At 34.5% G+C, this 24,967-nt stretch overlaps 1 protein-coding gene across 7 annotated transcripts in view; it reads left to right on the top strand.

Moving 5' to 3' along the window:
* LOC118735349 (protein outspread) overlaps positions 1–24,967 on the top strand; it is a 322,425-nt gene that overhangs the window by 131,102 nt on the left and 166,356 nt on the right. For all 7 annotated transcript variants that reach the window (XM_036465049.1, XM_036465051.1, XM_036465047.1 and 4 more), the window contains exon 3: positions 16,728–16,808. In XM_036465049.1, coding sequence (XP_036320942.1) covers positions 16,728–16,808 — 81 coding nt within the window. The remainder of the gene's footprint in view (positions 1–16,727; positions 16,809–24,967) is intronic.

Genomic DNA, 24,967 nt, shown 5'->3' with positions numbered 1-24,967 from the left:
ATTAGGGTGTATGTAGGTTAGGCTTTAATCTAAGTTCTAAAATTTTTAAATTCGAGTTCTTATAGCCAATTTCGCAAAAGCAATTTAAGTAAAAAATGATTTTAATTTTTTGAATTTTGTATGAAAATTTACAGAAAATAAGAAATCATTTTCCATTTATATTGCTGGTGAAACCGGAGGTTAGAAATTTTTTGGTATTTCTTGAAAATTCCCGAATTCTGTATGAAATTAAACAAATAGCTTCTACTGGTTTTTGCTGTTGAATAAACGACATATATTTTTATAAGAAAATAAGAAAAATTTGGTATGTAAAATATATATAAATAAAATCGTCAAATCGTCAGGGTATTCATATTTTTGACGCCGACTGTACATAGTAAATTCCATAAATACTTCTAAAGCGATTTTGATTTCAATAATTACAACTTTCAGATTTCACCTAGATTTTTTTGAGAGTTAGGAAGAATTATAACTTAACATTTTAAACTCTAATATTCCATTGCTATTTTCAAATAAACCACTCAATAAACCTGCTGTGCTCTTGTTCTCCTCTTACAACTGCGCCTGTCGAAGATCAACGATTGGCGTCAAACTGTGGCATGAAGACACGTGGTTTCTGCCTCGGCTACAATCACCGTTGACTGCTTACTGCAATTTTTAAGCTACAAAGAAATATTTTTGTTCGATGACATTAAGTGAAAGTGAATTTGATGGAAAGAAAGTGACGCGCGCACACCGCATTGGCCGCCGTTCGGAAGGCTGTGTTAGGGGGGAACGCAGCCTTTGTTTGTATGATTTTATACACATGAATGCAAGTTCGCTGGGAAAGGGAGCCAACCAAGCAGCAAGTAGCCAATAAACTAGCCACATAAGCGGCAAGAGCAACCTGTTCACATGAGATCGTCGACAGCCAAGCAGTCTGGCGCGACAGTAGCTCAACGTATGGACTGAGACGGCTTCAAGTTCAATTAGACGAATTGCCATTCGCTGACTCCATCCTGTCACTTCACATTCGTCTGTTATTTGTTGTTTTCAAGTTGAATGTAATGCATTGTTGTTCGTTTTTTTTTTTATGGGCACACCAGCAGCTATAACAGCGGTCCCAACTGTGCACGGCAACAATGCTGACATTTATTTATTTGCAATTAAACTTCAATTAAAGTGATGAACGTCGAACCAAACAAACTAACGTCGACGACAACTATAAAGCTTAGCGACTGTATAACTGAGCGACTGTCGTCTGATTGACTAAATAACTGTACGAATAATTTGTACGGTGGCACTCAGTGTACAATGGTGGTGATAAATTTAATGGCAACAAGTTGAATGTGCCACATGGTTGCCATCGTTACACAAATATAAAGACGTACATGTATACAAAAGTAAATATGTATGCCTGTATGCGGATTGCTCAAGTCTCTAGATTGTACTGCGGCAAATTGGAAAATCTAAATTAAGCTCGCATTTGCAACTATTATTTTAACATTCACAGAAGATGGATCACACGGCATATGACATTTTGCACGCACGAAAGGGTAATTTTGGTTTGCCTCTACTTATGTACCAAGTAATAATTTTTCTCATAAAAGAGTTAATTAAATTTTTCATGAATTGGCAAGCGCAAACTTAAAGGTTAGAGCTTAACTTTGAAAGAATAAAAGTAATTTACAACTTACCCAAAATACGAGATAAAAAACTTAACAAATTACACTTTTTATTATATTATTATAATTCCTTCTCGACATGACCACCTCTATTTCTCAAACAAATTCTCAATCGTTTCCTTAGATGACTTTTCACGACGCTTGTTTTCAGATGCTGCCCCATTTCGTCAGCCGCGTGAAGCATCCTTTCTTTTAAGGCATCCACATTATCGACCGGAGCCATCTCATTGGAAACAAATCGTTTGATTTGACCCCATACGTGAAAATCTATCAGCGTATAGTCGGGCCCCACTCCGGCCATGCTATTGGTCGAGCCCTCCACGAGTCAGCTGGGCCACCGACATGTTGGTAATGAAGGTTTTGCCTTACGACAAGAGGCACGTCTTCCATTAATCATGCAAAGTGAATGGACTAAAGAAATAATGGGAAATTATTCCCATTGATGCTAAATCTTATCTGTGTCCCTTTCGTTCTCTTTTACTTGGGTTGCGTTCGTCTTTCGGAGCCCAATAGTGGACATTGTTATATATAGGAGTACCATCTTTGTCGTACTTAAATACAACAGTCCTGAAGATTTTTTTGAAGAAAGATGCATCTTCGACATCGGCAGCGAGCATAAATCTGCAAAAGTCTAGTGGCCTCAATGGATCCCCTTCCTCTATCACTTGTACAGGGTTATAGTGATATGTGTACTGTCCTGTAGTATGCATTACAAACCACACCTCACAACCTCGACTCACCCACATATTCTCATTTTCAATCTCAAACACCAACAACTTTGAACAATTCCTTTTTTTCACTCTCAATTTTATATGATTTTAAAATGTTGGCAAACTTCAAAAAAAAATCATGGCCGACGAGTTGAGAGAACGGTTTTACCTTACTATGCTTTTATCATGGAAAACATAGCATTTAATAAAAATATAACATAGCTAGTACAATAAAAACAAATGAACCGCATAATAATTCATTTGATTGTACAGATTTGTACAAATGTATGTCTCTTTATTAGTATTATCTATACATATATAAAATACGCGAATGCATTTTTTGTTCAGGATAAAATATCTGCACCGTTCTCTCGATTTTCAAAAATGGGGTGTCAATTTAAAGCGCTTGGCCTGTAGATGTGCAAACTGGTTTTACCCTTTTCGAAAAGGGTTGCCACCTGATAAAAAATTTGCATTCAAATAATTTAATAATAAATGCCATCAGATCCACACCGTTCTTTCGATTTTCAAAAATGAGGTATCAAAACAAAGTGATTGGCCTGTGGATGTGCGACAAGGTTTTATTTTTTCCAAAAGGAGATGCCACCTGTTAAAAAATTTAGTTCAAATGATTTAATAATTTAAATTATTATTACTCTTACTTTTAAAAAGGCTTCATTTCATATCTTTATTTACAAGGGTTGCCACCTGTTTAAAAAATTCAAAATGAATTAAGAGAATTAGGCAATTGAAATATGTATCACCATAAGGGTGCCAGACGAAAGAGATTTAAGACGATTTCAGTTTGAAAATAGTTTGGAAGAGGGCTGCCACCTGATTTAAAAGCCGAATTTAGTTAACTTATGCACAATTTGTATGAATAATAAAGAAATAGTGCTAAGAAATCTTGATATAGTCATTCATTAATTAATGAAATTTTGTATCAAAATATCAGACTGAAGAGGTTTAAAAAGATTTTAGTTAAGAGGGTTGCTACCTGTTTGAAAAGTCAAACTTTTTTAACTTATACACAAGCTAATTTAAAAATTAAGATATGAATGTAAAACGAAAGAGTTTTAAGAAAACTTTAGTTTCTAAATATATTTTTATTAGGACTACCACTTATTCGAAAAGTACTATCTATATATCGTTAGTAGATATAGTAAGAACAGGGCGTATCTTACATCGTCGCTGAAATGCAAAAAAACCACAGCTAGCTAAGATGTTTTATTACACAAAACGATGCGGGGTGTTATAATTCCATGAAATGCATCATAATCAATCAAAAAGTTAATTCTGGGTTTTTAGTTAGTTACGGTTTTTTGTATTACAGCGACAATGTGAGTTTCGCTCTTTCCATACTAAATATACTAACGATATATTAAGCATATTCTATATAGTGCTCTTTTTTGAATCATATGTCAAGTTATTTTAATAGTAACAGCTCTTTCCCGCTGGAAATTTTGACAGAAAGTTATTTTTTTAGAGGTACAGGGTGTTTTGATGGAATGTTTAAGAAGCGAAATTAAATTTTGGCGTCTTAACGCCATGCGCGTTAACTAGTTATTATTATTATTACGTCGCACTGCGACCCAAGAAGATGTAATTGTTATCACTCCAACCTTAGGCTATTTAAGAAGTTAAGCACTTTGGAGCTGTTTTATTTAAATCTTATTAATTTTTAATCAAAAATAGGTCATACTACAACGAAATCCATAAAAGTCAAAGTTTCTAACTTTTGTATAAATAGAAAACAAAATCGTAAAATTTTCACACTTTTTATTTAGAATTTTAACAACTCATGAACAACGGAACGGAATTTCGTTGCGGCTTCAAACTTTATTTGCGAAATAGCTATCACTTCTACCATTTTTTCAAATTATTTTTGCTTTTCCACAATAGTTTTTTTTATAAAAAACGGCCTCAAGCTCAATAAAAGTTGTTGAATACAAATAAATATTTTCAAAGTATGGAAACCAATTTACTGTACGATTTTCACTGACACTCACTGTATGTGTTAACATTTTTGTTTTCCTCCAAATTTCCTCCCGTCTGCTTAAGAGTTATTACAGGTTCGTGAATTGTATTTTTCTTTTTGTTGTTGGAAATTGTTATGTAGTGACGCTGCAGCAGGTTGCACACAAAGTATTTCACCATTTTCGGGTGGCACTCCAAAGCTACGGAACCGAATAAATACTAAACACAAAAATAAAAAAATAAAAACGTGAATAGCAGCGCCACCGTCAAAGCCGTCAAAGGTTCGTTGCCATAATTTTTTCTTGTTTTTTATTTTGGTCTTATTTTTCTTTTCTTCTTTCATACACCCCTCAAAAGCTGACAAAATAAAGTTTTTCATACTAAAAACGAAAGTACTGCACGACCCGATGCCGCTGTCAGTACACGCGCCCCGCCATTGCCTGTCCGAGCGTTTTGGCTTTCCCTTTCTGTCGATCGGTTGTTGATCGTTAGCTCACCTGCGTGTTCATTCGCTGCAGCTCAGTCATAATACCTGCCGTTAACACTGACAGCCATTTGTTCATTCAATAATTTATTCGTTGCACCATTGATGTGTGTTGCAGCTTTCGATTTTCGAACGCCAGTATTATATTTTCTTTTTAGTATTATTTTTTTGTTTGTTGTTAAAGCTGACAGTGATGCACCGCGGCGATACGTCATCATGTCAATTATGACATCTGTCAGGTATTTCTTTGCTTCGCTTTTCTTTTCTTCATAAATTTTTCTGTCGCTTTTGTTTCTCGAAACAAATTTCAGTTAAATGCGATTTATTTTAACGATTTTTCAAGTTAAACCACAGCTTCAAATTTCTTTCAAACCGCACCTCTTTCTCAACAACGCTCTACCTTACGTTTTGTTGTTATAGTCAATTGCGGCTGTCATTTGTTGGCGCAAATGCTCAGTGAGGAATATATACATACATACATATGTACATAGTATCTAAAAATTTTGATTTATGGGAAAACTGTGAAGATCATAAAAATAAATAAATTCAATTAATGTGGAACATATGTATATGTAGGTAGTATACCATAACGAATATGCTCGCACACAAACATGTATAGGAATGTAAATGCATACTACTCATTGCTAGCGCCAACACTTAAGCTCCAATGCGCGAGTGCAACTACAAGTGGCAGCGCAAGTGAAATGCAGCTGCGCCATGAAATGAAAATTTAATTACTTTTTAATCTTCGCGGCTCTTGCTGCAAATTAAGCAAGTAATTACAATTATTGGTAGAAAAAAAGGAAAAAAGAAAGTGGCTGAGAAATGAACAGAAAGTGTTTGTTCATGGTAGCCATCAAGAAATTAAAAACACATTAATCATTTAGCAATCGCAGTCCTAACGGAGCAATGAGAAATCGCCCCACAGGTGCACTGAATGTTATACTAAACCGCTATCATTCCTATTGCATGCATTGCTCAAATAGCAGGAGTCGTTGTGTTATGGCTTCTTCAAAAAATAGGTAGGTTTTATTAGAAGCTCTTTCATGACAAAATAAGATGCTTGAGGTATCCCCAAGTTAAAATTTTAACTCGATATATTCTTGTGCCTATTGGCAGCAGCATTCTTGCACTTGTGCCCGCGTATGTTTTTTTGCAGGTAGAAGGAGTTGTGGTTTCCCAGATAGGGTCGCCAACCGTACTATAATATATAGTATTGAACTATTTTTCAGTCTGCGTACTATATACTCTTCGAAAAAATATAGTATGCAAAAATACTATACATATTTCTTCAGTTACAAATTAATGTAAATATTTATTTATTTATTTGTTTAACTAAATTTGTAATATATAATGAAATTAAATAGATTAGTTACAGCGCTATTTGGTCAGGTTATTGGCTGACATATAAATATATTTGAGTAATTTGCAAACAATTTTTTTATTAAACTTTTTGTTAAGCTGAGGTTTGTTCGGGAAATTTGTCATTTGAAATTTTAATAGTCTGGTAAGTTTTAAAATTGGTTGGTGAAACCGGGCATGAGCATGAATTACCAAATTTATTTAATTTCAAAATACTCTATTTCTGCAACTTCGGTATTTGCAGAAAGAGTTTTTTTCTATTATGAATGTAAAATTGCGAAATGAGAGAAACAAAGCGACTACATTTAATAATTACTGCGATAATGTATATGACACTTTCATAGTTATGAAGGAATTGTTAAAAACTGTCAAAAGTGAAAGCAAATATATATTTCTTTTAAGAAATACAGAAGAAAGAAAAGTAGGCGTTTTTACTTTTTCTTTTAAATAAAATACTATATATATTTGAAGTATAGTACCTATAAAAAAATTCTATAAATATCTTAGGAAATTTTGGCAACCCTAATCCCAGATTGTACGATTCAGATACTTACAAAATACTCAGTAGCGGTTATTAAAACAAAGTGAATCCAAGTCCTTATCCAGCTGATCCTTCCATTGTCTGAGGTATTCGCCATTGCCAACGCGTAAATGCCCGGCCCGTAATTCTTGCGAGTATTTTCTTCCGTATTCTTGCGAGTATTTTCTTCCAATAATTGGCGTATTGCGAATACCTGATCTATGGTGGATTTGTCAAGTCTAAGGCCACATTTATAAGGTGCGTTCGTTTGACGGTGAGCTACATTCTTTCACACAATACGCTCGAGAATAGAGAGTGTTCCTTCCATAATTAAGTAAGATGTGGTCATCGGCCGCTATGTCGCTTAGATTGATTTTACAGGAGGAAGGATTTTTTCTGCCGGCCAGCTTTTCAAGCTCACATATTTAGGTCTCCCTCGTCTTGTGGCGGAAAATACGTATCGTTTTAATCTTCAGTACCAGTGTTGCTATAAAAATATTACCAAATTCCTCAAAAACAAATGAAAAATCCTCAAAATCCGGACAAATTACTCAAAATTTTCTTATTACAGATACATATGAGTATTGTGTATTACATATATTTATTTACAGGTATGTACTTAGTATAAAAAGTAATTACATTCTCCAATTCATTTGGTACATTTGTTCTTGCGGCTCAAACAAAGTATATAAATAATATTGCTGCAACTATATCAGTGCTCAATCTGGTCCTCAAGTTAGTCCTATACAGTTTTAAACTACTAAATATACATATGTTCTGCTGAAGCATTAGAAAAGGGCTATATTACTTAGTAATGCAGCTATAATTTTTCTAAATTGGGAAACTTGTATGAACCTGAAGAATTTTTTTCATTCAAAATCTTTTTTTCTATAATTTAGTGGATGAAGAATCAATATGAATATTCATATTCTTATGATCGAATGCGTGCTCTCTCCATTCGTTATCGAGATTTTGCAAGTTCAAAATAAGTTGAAAATATAACGATGTAATGAAAAAAATTATAGATAACATTTTGAATATTTAGCAGCAAATGCAGATGTGCTTAAGTTAAGTAAAACATCACACACGCAGCTTGACAAACCAAGCGAAATACTCCTTTGCTTAAAGCTATTTATGTTGTGTATGGGTGTGTTTGAAGGTTTGACAAGCCGTTTGCGGGAAATGTGAACAAAAATCAAAATGTTTTGATTTTCTGGCCGCCATGTCGACGTTTGATCAAACCGCCTCAATCGCAACGGAATTTTCATGAGGACGCAAGAGAGAAAAATCGAAGAAAACCAAACTTTTTTACATTGCGAACCGGAAGAAAACTAAAACTCTTTGCTTGAACGAGTCATGTTTGCATGGTGTATGGCGAAATGGGAAAAGTAGGTTTGAAGAAGGTTTGACAATCCGCTTGTATGGTGAATTTCGCTCTTTATAAAACTTCGGAAAGCTTTTTGTTCAAAAATTTGCAGAGCGATTTAACAACTCTGTTGTGTAAAACATGGTTGCATTTGTTGTCTGCAAATATATCGAGAGCAAATTCCTCAAAATAAAAATCCTCAAGCGCATCCGAAACTTCTCACGTTTCGAGGAATTACTCACATAGTTGTCACATTGTTCGCGTTGCTCCCGGTCGCAGTGTGGCCCTGCAGGCGGCGGTGTTTACTGAGTGGGAAATATGGTTCGAATGCTCGCGAATTTCGGTTTGTTGAAGAAAGCTCTCAGGGAGCGGGTGTTAAAGTCGAGTGGCGAATAAATTGGCGCTCTGCTTTGATTGTAGCTTTTCGAAGTTGAGCTTTACTTGCATTGTTGGGCGCACATTTTTTACTACACAGGGGCGGGTTCGTATCTTGCCTTCCGCCTATCACAACATGATCGACTTGGTTTCTCGTATTTCGATCTGCAGACAGCCATGCCCCTTGAATGATCTTTTTGCGCACGGAATCGTCCTCCAACAAGACATTTCACTTTCGAATAATCACAGGAATGCTAGATTTTTGTATGGACTTTCATTTTGTGGGTCCAATCAACCTAGTAAAAGTCCCAATCGATTTAAGTAACGCGGTGTGTGTGCGCAATAAAGTTCCGAAAGCTACTACAATCTGTTTTTTAAACCTCAAGGGAAGTGAAAGAGTAGTGAGCGCCAATCCGATTCCACCTCAGTGTTTTCCATTTAGACGCTATAGTTCGGGCTTGAGGTGGTCCTAATCCTCATTTATTAAGTATAATCGGAATATGGCCAGTTTACCCAAACTTCCAAAATTTGTTGTGCAGCTTCATTTTTTAAACACTGTCCACTACATTCAGATGTCATTAACAAGTTCAATACGTATACAAGCGCATGCTATTCAGCTTTCTTAAATCAATTAGGCATCATAAACATTTTACAACATACATATGTGTATGTGTATCATTCTCCCTTGTCTTGTTCACAGATTGTAATTAATTTTTATTAAATGAAAACTCTAACGTTGACTTTGTGTTGTATATTTTCACATGCTTACCATGACAAATTAAAACAAAAGCCGGTAACACCGCCTGTAAGTATATTAACACTGAGTGATATCTTTCTATTACATAATATACATATATATGTATCTATATATTTATGTATGTAAATAAACTCATAATATGTTCGCATGCATGCCATATGTAGTTAAATACGTGTGTTCGCTATATATGCATATGTATATACTATATGTACATAAATACATATTTCATTATTTAGTTTTAGTCATATTTCAATATGTATATGCCATTTTTTAAACTTAATTAAATATTTGTATTAACTCTAATTTGTGCTTCATCGTGATGTGATTGCGTCTTCATGCACTGAAATCGAGATCCGAAAGATTTCTCGCATTAAAGCTTTTTTGGTGTGGTGCACACTTTGTAATCTTGAAAAAACTCAAATTCTTTTAAAGAATTGATAAACGGTAAAAATATATACATACTTAGGTGCATGTTCAAAGAAAGTGAGAGTTTGTGCTAAATTGTATAAAAGTGTTTCAAATTGATCTGGTTTCGGATATCTTTAAAGTGTTTTCGGTATTCTACGAGTAAAACACCACCATCTAAGGCATGCCTGAAAACTGGGACTCCCTTCCAACGATTGTTATTGTTTTTACCCGAGCGCACTTGTGCACCATGATTCATATGACTTTTTAGATCATGGACCAACTAATTTTCCCATACCTGCTACTTTTTAACGACGGCTGATCGTGTGTGTGTGTGATTCGTTGTATGTGCTTATTGTATTATGAGGTTTAAAAAAGCCTGCATATTTTACCTGATTCAATACAAACCAACACATTCAAATCGACAACAAATTTGCGGTTTTGATAAACCTCAGGCATCTGCAATCTAAAATGTTTTGCCGGAATAGTTGGCCAAGTGCATGGGGCCGGGCGTTCACAGCGAGAGCCTTTATTTATCCTAAGCAGCTACTTAGCCCTGCCTAGAGTCCCATTTAAAGATCTTAATCGTTGTCGTCAAGCTCAGCTAACGTGCTTTTCCCACGGGGCGTGACAAGAGGGGAAGGGGTGTTAGTTGATTTGGGTTGAGTAGGCGGACCGAGAGGTGGTTGATGTCAAGTGGATAATCTTCACTTGCTGATTATACATTAGGTTCAGTCCTTCAGTTCGTAGAGATGCCTTGCGTCGTGCCTGGGTAGAGGTTCCGCTCATATAAGTACCTCTTCGGGAGCTCACGTCCGTAACAACCGCATGATGCATCATCTCTTACCATAACTTGTTTGTTTCAAATTAAATCACTTATGATTTGATTCCAAGCTATTTTTCATATAACGGTTGTTTGTAACAGCCAAAACGAATCGAGATAAGATATAGACAGATCTATACATACATATATGCTCAGAATGAAAAAAGTAGTTGATTAAACCGTGACTATTTGTCCGTCTGTCCGTCCGTCTGTGCACACAATAACTCGAGTAAAAATTGAGATGTCTTAACGAAACTTCTTTTGAGCGTAGGACGGATGGTATTGAAAACGGAAAAAATCGGACGATAACCACTAGGGCGGGTCGAAAATATAATTTTTCTCAAATCCTTTGGTAATAGTGAAAGTATATTGTAGCATGGGGTCAACAATAAACCTGTAAAATATAATTTGTTTATTTAGTAGCAAGCGCCCGCGCATCGACTCCCAAATGACACAAAGTACACTAGTCGGATAAGACGGATCCTTGTTAAAAATTCAGGGTTCAGCAAAAAGGTTGGTGGATATTATTAGATGATGAATCTGTAAACGCATACAACAAAGTAAAATTTCATCTCTGGCAGCCCTTTAATTTATGGTTACTCTTAAACTTATCTGTTTTTCGGTAAATTTAGAAATTGAGAAAAATGTGCTTCTTTCTAATGAAACCATTCTGCTCCAATTTTCAAGAATGCACACTCGGAAAAAACATTCCTTGATGCTAGGAAAAAAGTATATTAACCTAAAGAACTATTACCTTGAAATGGCTCCAATGACATGGCTGCCTTAATATGAGTAAACGATTTGACTCAGTTTAAGAAAAACACAATTCATTAGTTGTTAGGAAAAATTTACTTGCCATTTTATCCTCCGTGAAAGGAATAAGTATGTCATTTCGCTCGCAACTCTCCAACAGTGGCAATGGCCGACAGGGCAAAGCTCTGGAGTGCTTGTCGAGAGATCTAAGATTCGAGTCCCAAAGCAGGAGTTTTTCTTTAAACAATTTTTATTAATTTCTTATTTGAATTATAGGTAATTTTTTAAATTGTATTAAAAAATTGTATCTAATTTATTTGTTATGGTATTTGAGTATTTAGGTTTTTTCCATGTATGAAATTAATTTTACAACTTGTAATTTATATTTAAATTGAAATTTAAATAATTGACATACCTTACTCTAACCACCTCCAACCGCACTCGAACCTGCGATCTCAGAACCGGAAGCAGCAGTCTTCACGCGATGCCACAGCCGACATTTGCCAGGAAAGCAATTAACTTTGCCTTAACAGCACTGACAAAATTCAAAATTATTTAAGAAAATTATTAGTTATATTGACGAAATTATTATTTATATCGAGTAAATTTAATTCCTCAAATTAATGACGCCCTATGTTTAGCATGTCGGCCGCTGTGGTGTAGTGGTAAGTAGTGCGCGCTTCTATTCCGCAGCGCCTGCGTTCAAGCCCTGGTACAAAGCAACATGGGGAAAAAAATATATATAAAAAAAAAATATATATATATAAGGTTTTTTCTTAAAAGCGGTCGTCCCTCGGCAGGCAATGGCAAGCCTCCGAGTGTATTTCAGCCATGAAAAACAGCTTCTCATAAAAATACAATCGCCGTTCGGAGTCGGCGTAAAACTGTAGGTCCCTCCGCTTTGTGTGACAACATCAAGGCGCACGCCACAAATTGGAGGAGAAGCTCGGCCAAACACTAACAGATGTGTTGACAATAAAATTAATTTTAATAATAATAATAATAATTTTAATATAAAATTTCCCCCTTTTTTCTATGGAGATACGATTTGTCAAAATTTAGAGTTTTTCGTAATTCTGACTATTCATGTACTCTTCCAAATCGTTATATCTCGGGTTCTTTAAAGCTAAAGAAACGGGCTTAATATTTCTATATATAAGATGGTCAAGATTCTGCTAAATCTAACTTATCTATTAACAGTTGAACTTTTTGAAGTTGATTTGCATTGTACGGCAAGATTTTTTCTTAAGGCGACAAACTCCTAAAAATGGGCGTGGCAATTGTAGGACTAAAGTTTTGCAAAACGCAGATTCTATTGCGGATTTCAGCAGAATATCGCTTCGTTAACAACATTTGTTCCACAACTGGATAGGTATTCTATCGGAATCTGCAATAAAATTTAAATTCTTGCAAAAATTCGATGTTTAACACCTTACTTAATATATCTCAACATAAGTTTTGGAACAAAATTACAAATAATTGTTGATTCTCACAAAATAAACCATCTCGTCATAAAGAAAAATATTTTAAAAATAGTTCCTGAAAAACCCCAATTTTTTTAACCAAGTTTTTTATAGAGCATGAAACAGGGATTACGATGGTATAATTTTAAATCCCTATTTTACTGGTCTTCACTATGCAAATCAACTTCAAAAAGTTCAACTGCTAATAGCTAAGTTATATTTAGGGCAATCTTGACCACCTTATATTTAGAAATGTTAAGGCCGTTTCTTAGCTTTAAAATAACGTTAAGACGAAGTCTCTACGATCAGCAGAACCCAAGATATAACGATTTGAAGAAGTACATGATTAGTCAGAATCACGAAAAAATTCAAGCTTTTACAGATCATTTCTCCGAAGAAAAAATCGAAAAATAATTCCTCGAACACGTGTTAGCTTATTTCATGTGTATAACCCACAAGCGAATCGGAGACATGACATAAGTTTTCTTACGAAATCCGTCCGACTTAAAAAAGGATGGCTCATATGCATGCTATGCCCAATTGCGCCATTATGCAAAAATATGCATTTATAGCAAAGTATGCCAAAATATACTTTATCAAATGTAGCTAGTTTTCTTCGTTGCGAAGTAAAATATTCAAAAATATAAACACTATGAAGGTACGATTTAAGATAAAAAGTATGCATTTCCATATTTTGAATTACCCTACTAATAATCTACGAACAGAGTTCTTCCTGTAAATCCTGGCTAAACGTAGCTCGCGCGTTTGCCTGGCCCTTTCCGATACGTGGGAAGGAGGTACAGAGGACATCAGATGTGATATCTCAGCTGCAATAACAACCTTCCGCTCGCCCTGGGTGTGCTCAAATCTAATTAGGAAATGTCTGACCCCTCTTTCGGTCGTGTCGAGTATTTCGTAATCAGACGGTGGGCGAAAAACAAGACATGTGCTAATGCAATGTCATTCGCGGTAGATCAGCTGGCCATGGAAGGCACTATCGTTTCACTAAGGTAAGAGAGGGTAGAAATGCCAACTCAACGAACGTTGGGTTGAAAACCAGTGTGCTAGTGCAAGGACCTTTTGGTAACCTCACGAACTGTAACTCTCCATTCTTGTGTATGTATTGCCCAGACACTCTCCCAGTGGATTTCATCGGCCAGTCTAAAAATATCACATCTTCTACTTTAACTGGCTAGCTTTTACAAGGCTGTGTTCTAAACCGCTCGAATTGACATGAAAACCGACGCGACGGAACCTTCCGGTACAGAAATCTGTTGGCTGAAAAACTTTGTTTTTCGCTATAACTTAGCTGTTACCGTCCATAGTGAAGACAACAAGACTTGTGATTGAAATGGTGCGGAAATCTGGGGAGCTAGTTATTTTAACTGTTGTTGGTGAATATTTCTAGGTCTTCATGCAAAATTGGTAGGACTGGCATTTAAAATGTGTAATCCTAAGTTCAATAGATTTTAAGCTCAGGCGCGCAATAGCCAGCAGAGTACAATGGGTCATCTACTCTATGATAAATGTTTATCTTCAATAAATTTTCCATTCCAATGGTGCATAAAAGACAAGTTCGCATATTTTTTTTTATTATTATTATTATTATATTCTTTGATTTATGCCCTAAACGGTACGGTCGCGTTAAAACTGTTTTGTGCAAATTATTTGGCCTCTACTTAATTAAGCATCATTTGCCCACATAATGTCGTTCATTCAGCACTCCCTTTTTACCACAATCGCGTGTACACAAATCCACCTACAAACTTATCGATGAATCTCGCTATCAGTGTTACAGCTTTTTGTATTTTTCATTTACATTTATTTATCGTAGCTTTTTGTATTGTCTTCTTTTGTATTGCAACTTTTCTGTCTATCCACTTCACACTTTAGCTTTGTATGTGTCAACTAAGTAATCGCAATTCGTAGTGCAACACTTAATGAATAATTCCAGTTGGACTATGCCACCGAAATCAAAAGAGCCGCAGCTCGCTCCAACCCAGGTCGATGGAAGTCAGGGTGGCGACAGTAGCCACCTCATGCCACTCTATTCTAAGAAAAGAAAAAAAAAGCACAGTCACTTTTACTTCATTGTTTTTTTCGACAATTTTTTTCAAGTTAGTTTTAATCGCTGCACCAGCAGTCTGTTGGTTAGGTGCTCAATTGTCATGCTGAACTATTTATCTGTTATGCCATTTGTTTGCGACTAGACAACAAAGTTGCTTTAATTTTGTCAATGTTTTTATTTGCATATACATATGCATGTATGTATGTATGCACTTACATAAGTATGTAAGTACATACACTGAGAAAAAAATCAACCAAAAATTGGGCAATGTTGGCAAATTTAAACTTAAAAAGGAATCAATTTGATTTTGGTTTCATTTTAACAATGCCATTGCCGAACCTGCTGGAAGCTAAATCGTGTTTACGTTCAACTTGAATCAAATTTGGTCCTAAAATTTATGTGAATTTAGGGAGTGCTCACAGCGCTCAAAGTTTTCCATGAATTTTATATGGGGAAAAACCACTTTTCGCACAAATGGTATACATTTCTCGAAAATCAATATTTTTCGATCGAAAAACTGTGGTTCTCTTCGGTAGACTCCCAGTGTTAATACCCAATTGTTTCTTTAACCATTTTTTCATGGTAACTAATTATATATATATTATATTATATTATTATATTTCATAAGTCCTCCTAAACCCCCAGAAATGCAATGGGAGACCAATAAAAAATTTTTAATATTAAAAAATGGTTAAATAAACAATTGGATATTAATATGGGAAGTCTGAAAAAAAAAACAAAGTTTCCCGATCGAAAAATATCGATTTCCTAGAAATGTATACCATTTCCATGAAAAGTTGTTTTTTCCCCATATAAAATACATGGAAAACTTTGATCGCTGTAAGCACCCCCTAAAAATTTTTTGATTTCAAAATATAAAATAGGGGTATATTTTTTTCGGTTCAGAACAATCCTAGGGGCTGGCGGCATTAAAATTCCGGCTGTATTGTTTTTGGACCACTCTAATATGCATACATACATTTAAATACGAAAGTAGCTTGCTGACTAGAATGACTTTTCTATATATAAATACATATACTTTTCACCGCACAAATTCGAGGAAAACTATGTTGCTTTTGGCTCAGTGTTCATACATACATACATATTTACATAAGTATGTATATCTACTTCATAACGTCTTTGCAATTGTGATTTGGTTTTTTATTATTTTAAATTCATTTGTTGTGATATTTTAAATGCACTGCCGTCCATTGCTATGCACTTTTTCCGTCCGCCAAAAAATTGGCATTTTTTCGGTAGTTTTCTCATTGCTGCCGCCATCCTTTGCGCTAACCTCGCTCGCCCCCAACCCGATAAGACAATCATTTGTTGGGGTTGTTGGGTTGCCGTTTGTTGGTGGGTGCCGCGTTTGTTGGTTAGTTGGTCGGCTGGTCTGTAGGTTGATTTTACAACGCTTTTTCCGTCTCATTCCGCAATTGTTTTATTCACGTTATTGCTATTACTATTTGACTATTAGTCATGTCAATGGGTTCGCGTAAAGACCGCCATCCAAAACTACAAAAAAATTTGGTGCATTTTGCTGCTGAAATATTTACACGGGCTGGTCGGTAGTAGCTGCTGCTGCTGTTACACTGCACGTAATGGCCCTAAAATTCAAATAAAAAATGAAAAGAAACTAAATTGGAGCAATCAATTGCTAAGTACTCGTGGTTGTTGTTGCCTAGGCGCGAAAAGGTTACCGCTTGTTGCGCTGACTCGAAGGGAATGGCTTTCGGTATTTTTTCTCATGGTTTTTTATTCAGTTCAGTTTTGTTTTCATTTCGTTTAATTAATTGATAAGCAGTCAAAGCGATAAAAACTCATTTATGTACAGCACAGACCGAAAATTCAATTCACAATCTCCATTAATATGCTTTGTAGCTTGATAATTCAATTTTTAGCATTTAGCAAAAAATTATATTAATCAACTCTTTGTAAAAATAATTACTATATCGTTCTAACTTTTACTTTTTATTGTTTTTTTTTTTTTTAATTTCAAGGCTTCACGCAAGGTTTCGAAATGTGGTTATCTCTTCGTTGCGCCAGATTGGGACTTCAGCAATCCGCTATATAGAACAAAGGTAAGTCTAGTTTCTAATGATGTAATTAACATAAATTCAAATGGCACTGAGAAAAGAGGCAACTAAATATATCGAGCTTTATTCGATTTTGTCGCAAGCGACGAAAGGCAAGTTTCACAGTATAACGTTTTTTTTTTTTAAATTTCTTAGTTAAAATGTGTAGTACTTGATCTGGATCTAAATGAAAAACGATATTACTAACTGCCTTTTTGATAAAATTATTAATTTTCTTCATACCTTAATATTTGAAACACCCTTTTATTCCTTAGTACTATGTACAGTTTTTCTTTTGTTTATTTAATATTAACTATTTTTTTATAAACATGTAGCATATTCTACGTGTAAATCCGATTTTAAAGTTTAATACAAATTTAAAAAAACGTGGCAACAAAGGTGTGTGCTATCCTAATAGTTAATAATACTTTGAGAAACTTTTCGGCCCCCAAGATTTGATAAGTATTACCAAATAATGGAACTACATATAACAAAATTATGTGTTGAGAGCAGCGTTGCCACTAACAATTTTTTTCCCCTACCGATTTTCCTCCTAAATCCGACCAAAATCGTTTACAACCTACCAAATAAATTTCAATTATAAAATAGCATTCTGAAAGCATACAATTCATTTATTTAAGATTAAATATTTCGAATAAAACTTTAACATAAGAGGTAAAATTGGTAAATCTTCTTTAGAAACTACCTAAGCTGGTGTTATTATTTGTAAAAGTTTTATATCTTTACGCTTGAAATCAAATCTAAAATTTGTTTGGTCCAAAAACTCTAAGTAAAACATGAATATATTGGTTTTGATTACTTTCATTTTCAAACTCAATATTAACATTGTTACTGATCGCATCTTTTTTAATAAAGTTACTCAAAATTAAGAGATAATGTGCTTTGATAGTTGCTTATAAGTATGGCAAACGAGAGCTTTCAGCTTAGAACTCTTTTTTAAGATTGTTAATTATGGGCAAAATATACGATAGAAATGAAAAATAGCATTTGGTTTTGCAACACATTCCTTCGGCCAGGTCTGCAGTTCAAATACCGTTTACTTCGTAAAAGCAGGAAATAAAATAAAGCTTCAAACTATCCCATTGCTCAACCATTCTTAACACAACGCTTTCTAGTGAAAGCCATCATGTTTGAGATATGCCCAAGATTTTGGGGGGTTTTACTCCTGAAATTCCTTCAGTTCATTTATCGCCCTTGGACTGTGGGAAAAGAAACTATATATGTTGCGGCACAGTGGCTCAATGCTTTTCGGCAATTTTTTTACAAGCGTAGCTTGAGCAAAGGTGAAGTGAGTGGCATGTGCACTTTATATGAAATAAATCGGTTTCTGCACTCAATAATGTTTTCAGCCCGCCCAAGTCTCCAGCCATAACATCGGCTCCATCAGTGGCCAAACCAATTAGGTTTCTTATTTTTAAAGGCAGGATTGGCAGATGTTTAAAATGTACAATTGGCAAATATTTATATGCAAAATGATGTTTGAAATATATATTTTTATAGTTAAGAATTTAAAAACTTAATTCAACTATCCGACCAAAATCTTCTTTGCCTACCAACCTACCAAATGAAAAAGAAGCGACAAAATTTAGTTGGAAAACACCAATAATGAAAGAAACATATTTATTTGACTTAACAAACCCCTTTTCTCAGTGGAAGCAAGTCCTTTCATTTTGTTGCTAGGTGTATGTGCTTCTCCATCCGGCATCTGGTTGGGATGGTCAGTGGCTATTTAAGAAAATTGCTAAAATTAATAAAATCATGTAATGTGGGCGTCAAAATAAAGAGGTTTAAGAAGGCTTACAGGTGGAAATATTTTTGTGGAAGGTTGCCAACTGTTTGAAATTTTAATTTAATTTAATTGATGAGATAAAATTAATATTGCAATATGGATATCAAGCTGAAGATGTTTAGGAATGTTTACTTCTGAAAATACTTTTTAGGAGGGTTACCACCTGTTTGAAAATGGCTGTTTAAGTAAATTTATAAGGTAAAGAAAATAATGCAGTATGGGTGTCAAAGGAAAGAGGTTTAAGAAGGCTTACAGGCAAAAATATTTTTGTGGAAGGTTAACACCTGTTTGAAATTTTTAATTTAACTTAATTTAATGTTACTTTTGCTATATTATTCTGTACTTTATTTAATTTGATTTTAGTTGTGGTTATTTTTGTAATTTTTCTGGATTATTTTTACACTGAAAAGCCCTCGCGTTTTACTGTACTTAAAAAGTTATTAATAAATAAATGAAATACATAAATAAGTTAAATTGTGCAATATGAGTACAAAATAAAGGGGTTCGAAAATTTTACTGCCGAATATACTTTGAGAGGGCGCTGCCACCTGTTTTAAAAATTGTATTCATTTAAATTGATAAAATAAATTAAATATTACAATACTGGTAATAAACTAAAGAGGCTTAAGAAAGTTTACTGCCGAAAAATTTTTTGAAGCGGGTTGCCACCTACATATACATATATGTATGTAAAAATTTAATTCAGTTAAATTGATAAGAAAAGGTAAATATTGAATTAATACACATTTATAGAAAATGCCCGATATGTAGACTCGAGTTTTAAATTATAAATTAAATTTCCAGGAGAAAACCGATAAAATACCTTCTGACATAAAAAATTCTTGATAAATCGAAAATTGGTTTGAAAATATCACTTCATAAAGCTCTTTAATTTTTGTTGCACTAAATGCAACACCGAGTTGTCGCACTTACTTCACTATGAATTGTCGCACTTAGTGCACTATGAATTGTAACACTGACAATACACAATTGAATAAATTATTCCTGCTATCATCCTAACAATTTTATTTTATTTTTCATGAATGAGACCATAAGAGTTTTGGGTGGGAGGAACAACACAAAAATACTTTTAAGCCGCAGTGAAGCTCGGCGGCTATTTGCTAGTTCTTAAATAATATAATGGGCTTTGCCAATGCTTGCTTATATGAAGCTGACTCCATTGTTATTTATTATGAGTGGTACATCAATTTTAAAAACCATGTATTTACATAAAGTAGATTTTGTTAAAAATTTCTCTTGAATAAGCACATTGCCATCGACAAAATAGATATGTACATATTTACAAATATTCATTAGTTTTAATTCAGGTTGAGTACAATAAACTAATAATAGTTGCTTTCGCGTAGCTGTTAGTTGTTCAAAGTTAACCAAAACTTTCAGGTTTTTGCGTTCGCGTACGCAAAAAACTTGCAAAGTAGGGGAAATTGAGAGAGCAAAGTTACATTTCATTTTGAGGGGAAGCTTTTAGTTTCTGCTGGAAAAATTTTTGCCAACAGGAAAACAGCTGATCAAAAATAGCTGGTAGGAATTTACGCAAATCACAAAATTTAATTTGATTGTTTGGAAGTTAAAATGATAATTAAACTTGTAAGACTAATTGAACTTGTAAGAACTAAGTGGTTATTCGTTTAATCAATAAACTGTGTCAGGAAAACTTTTGTGATGAGTTTACGTACGTCTTAAATTTTTCAATTTTGAATCTAAACAAAACTTTATCAGCTGTTCGTATAACTTGCAAGTGTCTGCAAATTTTCTGTTCGCGTACTATTTTGGATATACATATTTGTCTTGTCATTTTTACGTACGTCTTAAATTTTTCAATTTTGAATCTAAACAAAAATTTATCAGCTGTTCGTATAACTTGCAAGTGTCTGCAAATTTTCTGTTCGCGTACTATTTTGGATTTACATATTTGTCTTGTTGAAGAACAGATGACATTTCGCCGGAATTTTGCTGTTGGATGTTTTTACTGGAGATTTTAAGCGAACGCACCTAATTATACACGAAGAAATACTTACATATATGTAACAATGTAATTTTGAATACTTACTAAGTATTTGCGCCAATACAATAAATACAGCTAAACAACTCTGCCACACCTTGTAATCACATTTCTGCAGCCACCGCTAATATTTTCAGCTCCCACACGTCTGTTGCGCCTTAATGAAAAATGTGCATAAACAATTTCAATAAACATTATACACAAAAGTAGGAAAGTAAAACGGCAAATAAAAATTTATTTTAATGAGATGCTGTGCGCGAGGAATGTAGACACCTTAAGGCTAATGCTAAAGGCTGTTTAGAAAATTATGAATGAAATGGAACAAGCGCTTAAGCTCGCTTAAGCTGTAATTTTAAACTTTTATCACATTTATATATGAAGATAAACTACATGCAATCGTTCTGTTATTATTACACGTATACCTTTGTACATATTTAGTAATGCTTGTCAACATAGTTGCCAACATAGTGCTTTAAGCACTAGATTTAGTGCTTTTTGAAAATTAAAACGCCAAACAAAATGGTTTAGTGCCTAGTGCCCTTTTTAGTGCTTTTTTTTTAACTAAAACTTCTGAATTTACAAGAATCTACAAATTTAAATGCACTAAAATGCAAACCATGATTGATAAAAAGATGAAGTTGCAAACCCACGTTCTTGCGTTCTTGTAAAATTGTATTCGCGTTGAAAATGCTAGCACGCAGATAAGTTAAGTATTTATTTCTTTATTTTCTTGATTATTGATTGATTACACAGTTGGAAAAATTTTATCTCTTTTTGCCACCTGAGTGCATCGGTTTTTGTAGATTTTTCGGTGCTGAATCCAAAACTGGCTGCAGAATTTCTCTTCCATGTCAGAATTTTGAGATATCCTAAGCTCTAAGTGTAAAAACACGGTTTTTCGCAATATTTGGAGTTATATTATAAAACAACAAATTTTTTCGCTCATTTCTACTTAGGGTATCATTAAGTATTACTCCTCCCCTTTAAAATTTAATTTCGTTTGTTGCGATTCGATTGTTTTTTCTCCAGATGTACCAGTTTTAATGTGCAGTACTTCGGTATTACTTCGTAAGCATGAGTGGGTATTTATCAGACAACAGCATGAGTTTACTCACTTCCATCTAAACAGTATTAACTCATTGCGGTGAACTCTATAAGGTTAGTGAGAAACACCGTAAAAACAGTGAGATTCATAGTTAGTTTTGAAATCAATGTTTAGCTGCAGTGTACTCATTTGATTTCAAGTATGGCATTGATATACTCTTTCCGAATCAAGTCAAGCGAGTGAAAAATGTTGTTATGAAAACCAAGTCGAGCAATCGAATGACACCCATTGACTTCAAACAATTAGTAGAGAATACGACAATTTTGAAAAAAGGGGATATTGATGAAGTATTTTTTTAAATATATTAGTTTTACTAAATTATTTAGTTATGCACCTGACGTACATTTATATAATTAGTCTACAAAAGAAATACAATGTTACCTCAGAAGACATCGGCTTTATAAGGGACTTGAAAAATAAGTTGCTTTATTATTTAAAAACAGTTGCTGTTGAAAACTAACAGATTTGCACAAAATTGTGCTTTTTTATACCCGCCAGCAAAAGAGCTCAAGAACTTTACCGACTCTGAGCAAATGTACACAAAAGAGAAATGTTTACAAATTATGAGAACGTTAACTGAGAATTCTGACAGTACAACGGAACCACAAATTGCGGATACACCTTTGTTCCCTTCAGACAACTTTGAGCTCTTTTCAGGTCTTCTTAAACAACCTACCTTTGTGAGCAGAACTGATAAAGCTACTGCAGAGCTGCGGCCATATGAAAATATTGAGGTATATTTTCATACGGACTTCAATATAATTAATCGGTGGGAGGTACACAAATGCGAAATGCCGCTGCTGCATAAACTCAGTCGTAGAGTAATACGAGGCTCCTTCAACTATCGCATCGTCAGAAAGAGTTTTTTCTTCTGCTGGAAATGTTATTTCTGACAAAAGATGCCACCTTTTGTCAAATGATGATGCCCTTAATCAGTTGATATTTTTGCATTATATATGCAGTTAGGAAACCAAAAAAATTAACAAAAATTGTCTTTACAAATGTTTTTTCTTTGATACTTTCATTACAGCAGTTATGCCATGCACTTGTTTTTCAAATGAAGCACTTGTTATTTGAATCGAGCACTTGATAGTGTGAATTACTCACTAAACCGACAATGTTTTTTCAATGATATCGCACGTTATGTTTGGAAATAAATGAGTGCGAGTGTGTGCAGATGTGAAAAGAAAGCGAGTGACTTAAAATGTAATTTGAGTGTATCCATGCAGCTCTCTGGTATTTATTTATACATGTAAATAGTGTTTATTTGTATCCTTTTGTTTACCACAAACTGTTATGAAAAAAGGGTATCCTTTGATTTAAAAAAAATTTAGTGGTTTTAGTACGGTAAAACGCTCTTTTTTTCAAGGTTTGGTGCTTTTTGAAATTCAAAAGTTGGCAACACTGCTTGTCAATGTAGTAATTATTCTGAGAAAATAGCTTAGTGACGTCAACTAAATATGTTTCTCTCAATACATGATTTGGTCGTATTTTCATTATTTGGTTATAGTTACCAAATCATTTGTTAAGGCTGATGCCACATAAAACTTTTGCTTCGCTTTACGTGGCAGATTCGCTTTGACAGATAAGATGAATTGTATGAAAATGCACAAAGCACGCCACATAGATCGTTGACGCTGCAGCGCGAAGCGAAAAGATGGCCAACTCCCATCTTTTTGCGCGCTTTGACAATCAACCGGTTTAATATTTATTTTGTTTCGTCCAAATTCGAGTTTTCATGTAGAAACATAAAACTTAATTACATTGCTGATATTTTTAAAGCAAAATATATAAAATCAAAAAATCAGTACAAAATTGTTTTCTTTGCGTTCATTGTGGCATACCTTTTGCGTCTGGCGCTTCGCTGGCAAAGTTATAAATGTCACGCAAAGCTACAAAGTTTTATCTGGCATCAGCTTAAGTGATAAGCTGTGGTGTAGTAGTTAGCACTGCGCGCCACCATTCCGCACGGCCTGGGCTCAAGCCCGGTTCAACCCAATATCAAAAAATAAAAATAAAATAATAAAAGCTTTTTCTAATAGCGGTCGCCCCTCGTCGGGCAACGGCGAACGAGCTTTTCACAAAAATACAATCGCCGTTCGGAGTCGGCATAAAACTGTAGGCCCCTCCCCTTTGTGTAGTGATGTCATGTTTTTTTTTTTTATTCGATTCACATTTCGGTCCATAGAAAGGCACACATCGATGCATCGATTTGCATAGGATTTGTCAGATAATACGAATATTCTCGATACGTTGCATACTGTCTAGGTTGGCGCATGGATAGCATAAATAGCATGATTTGATAATTTGGTTATTTGAATACATGAAACACTAACGAAATTATCCAATCATGCTATTTATGCTATCTATGCACCATGCTATACAGTATGCAACGGATCAAGAATATCCCTAATGTTTCACGACAAAATATGTTATTAGCAAAATTGTAGACAATTTTAAATAAATTTCTGCAACTGAGCTAACTATGTTTCTAACTTTTTGGAGCCATTTAAATTTTTTGGTCAAAGACCTGTAGAGTTAGAACTGGAATGGCGGTTTAATGTACTAGAGATGTCAGTTAAAAAAAAATCGATGCGATCGAATGGCAAATTTTCGATGCATCGAAGCAAAACATCGATATTTTGGATGCATTGATGTTCTTCCCACATCTCTACCTTTGTGTGACAATATCCGGCGTATGCCACATAATCGGAGGAGAAGCTCGGCCATCTATCTGTCTACATATCTTCTATATATAAATAGATGTGAATGTTTGTTTGTTAATTACTTTATAACTTTTGAGCCACAACACAGAATCAAACGAAACTTTGCACACTTATTTGTTTTTACCCCAGGAAGGTTATAGGTATGGTTTTGCTTGAAATTATTTCGTGAATTTTGCGAGGAGCCGTGGCACCTTTCCATACGCTAAGCGCACATTGCATCCGATAGGCTGACCGATTTCGGCCGAACTGATGCGCACACTTAACCACATTATTTGACGACCGTATTTGTACGCACAAATCTAGTTTTCATTTCAATTTTGTAAGTAATGAAATATTTTTATAAGTTTTAATAGGCATACTCTAAACATGTGATTTCATAGGTAATTTTTTTTTGGTTTTGCACCCAATAAGTTAATTTTTCGCAGTCCATTTTGGAACTTTTCACCTGACATGGGACGATTAAAATAAACATGTTTGAATTTATCGTCACTGACGGATGGC

This window comes from Rhagoletis pomonella, unplaced genomic scaffold (assembly GCF_013731165.1).
Source record: "Rhagoletis pomonella isolate Grant_MI unplaced genomic scaffold, Rhpom_1.0 Rhpom_scaffold_00003, whole genome shotgun sequence".
Classification (NCBI taxonomy): domain Eukaryota; kingdom Metazoa; phylum Arthropoda; class Insecta; order Diptera; family Tephritidae; genus Rhagoletis; species Rhagoletis pomonella.
The sequence above is the reverse complement of the archived record's forward strand: the minus strand, read 5'-3'. Positions and strand labels throughout refer to the sequence as shown.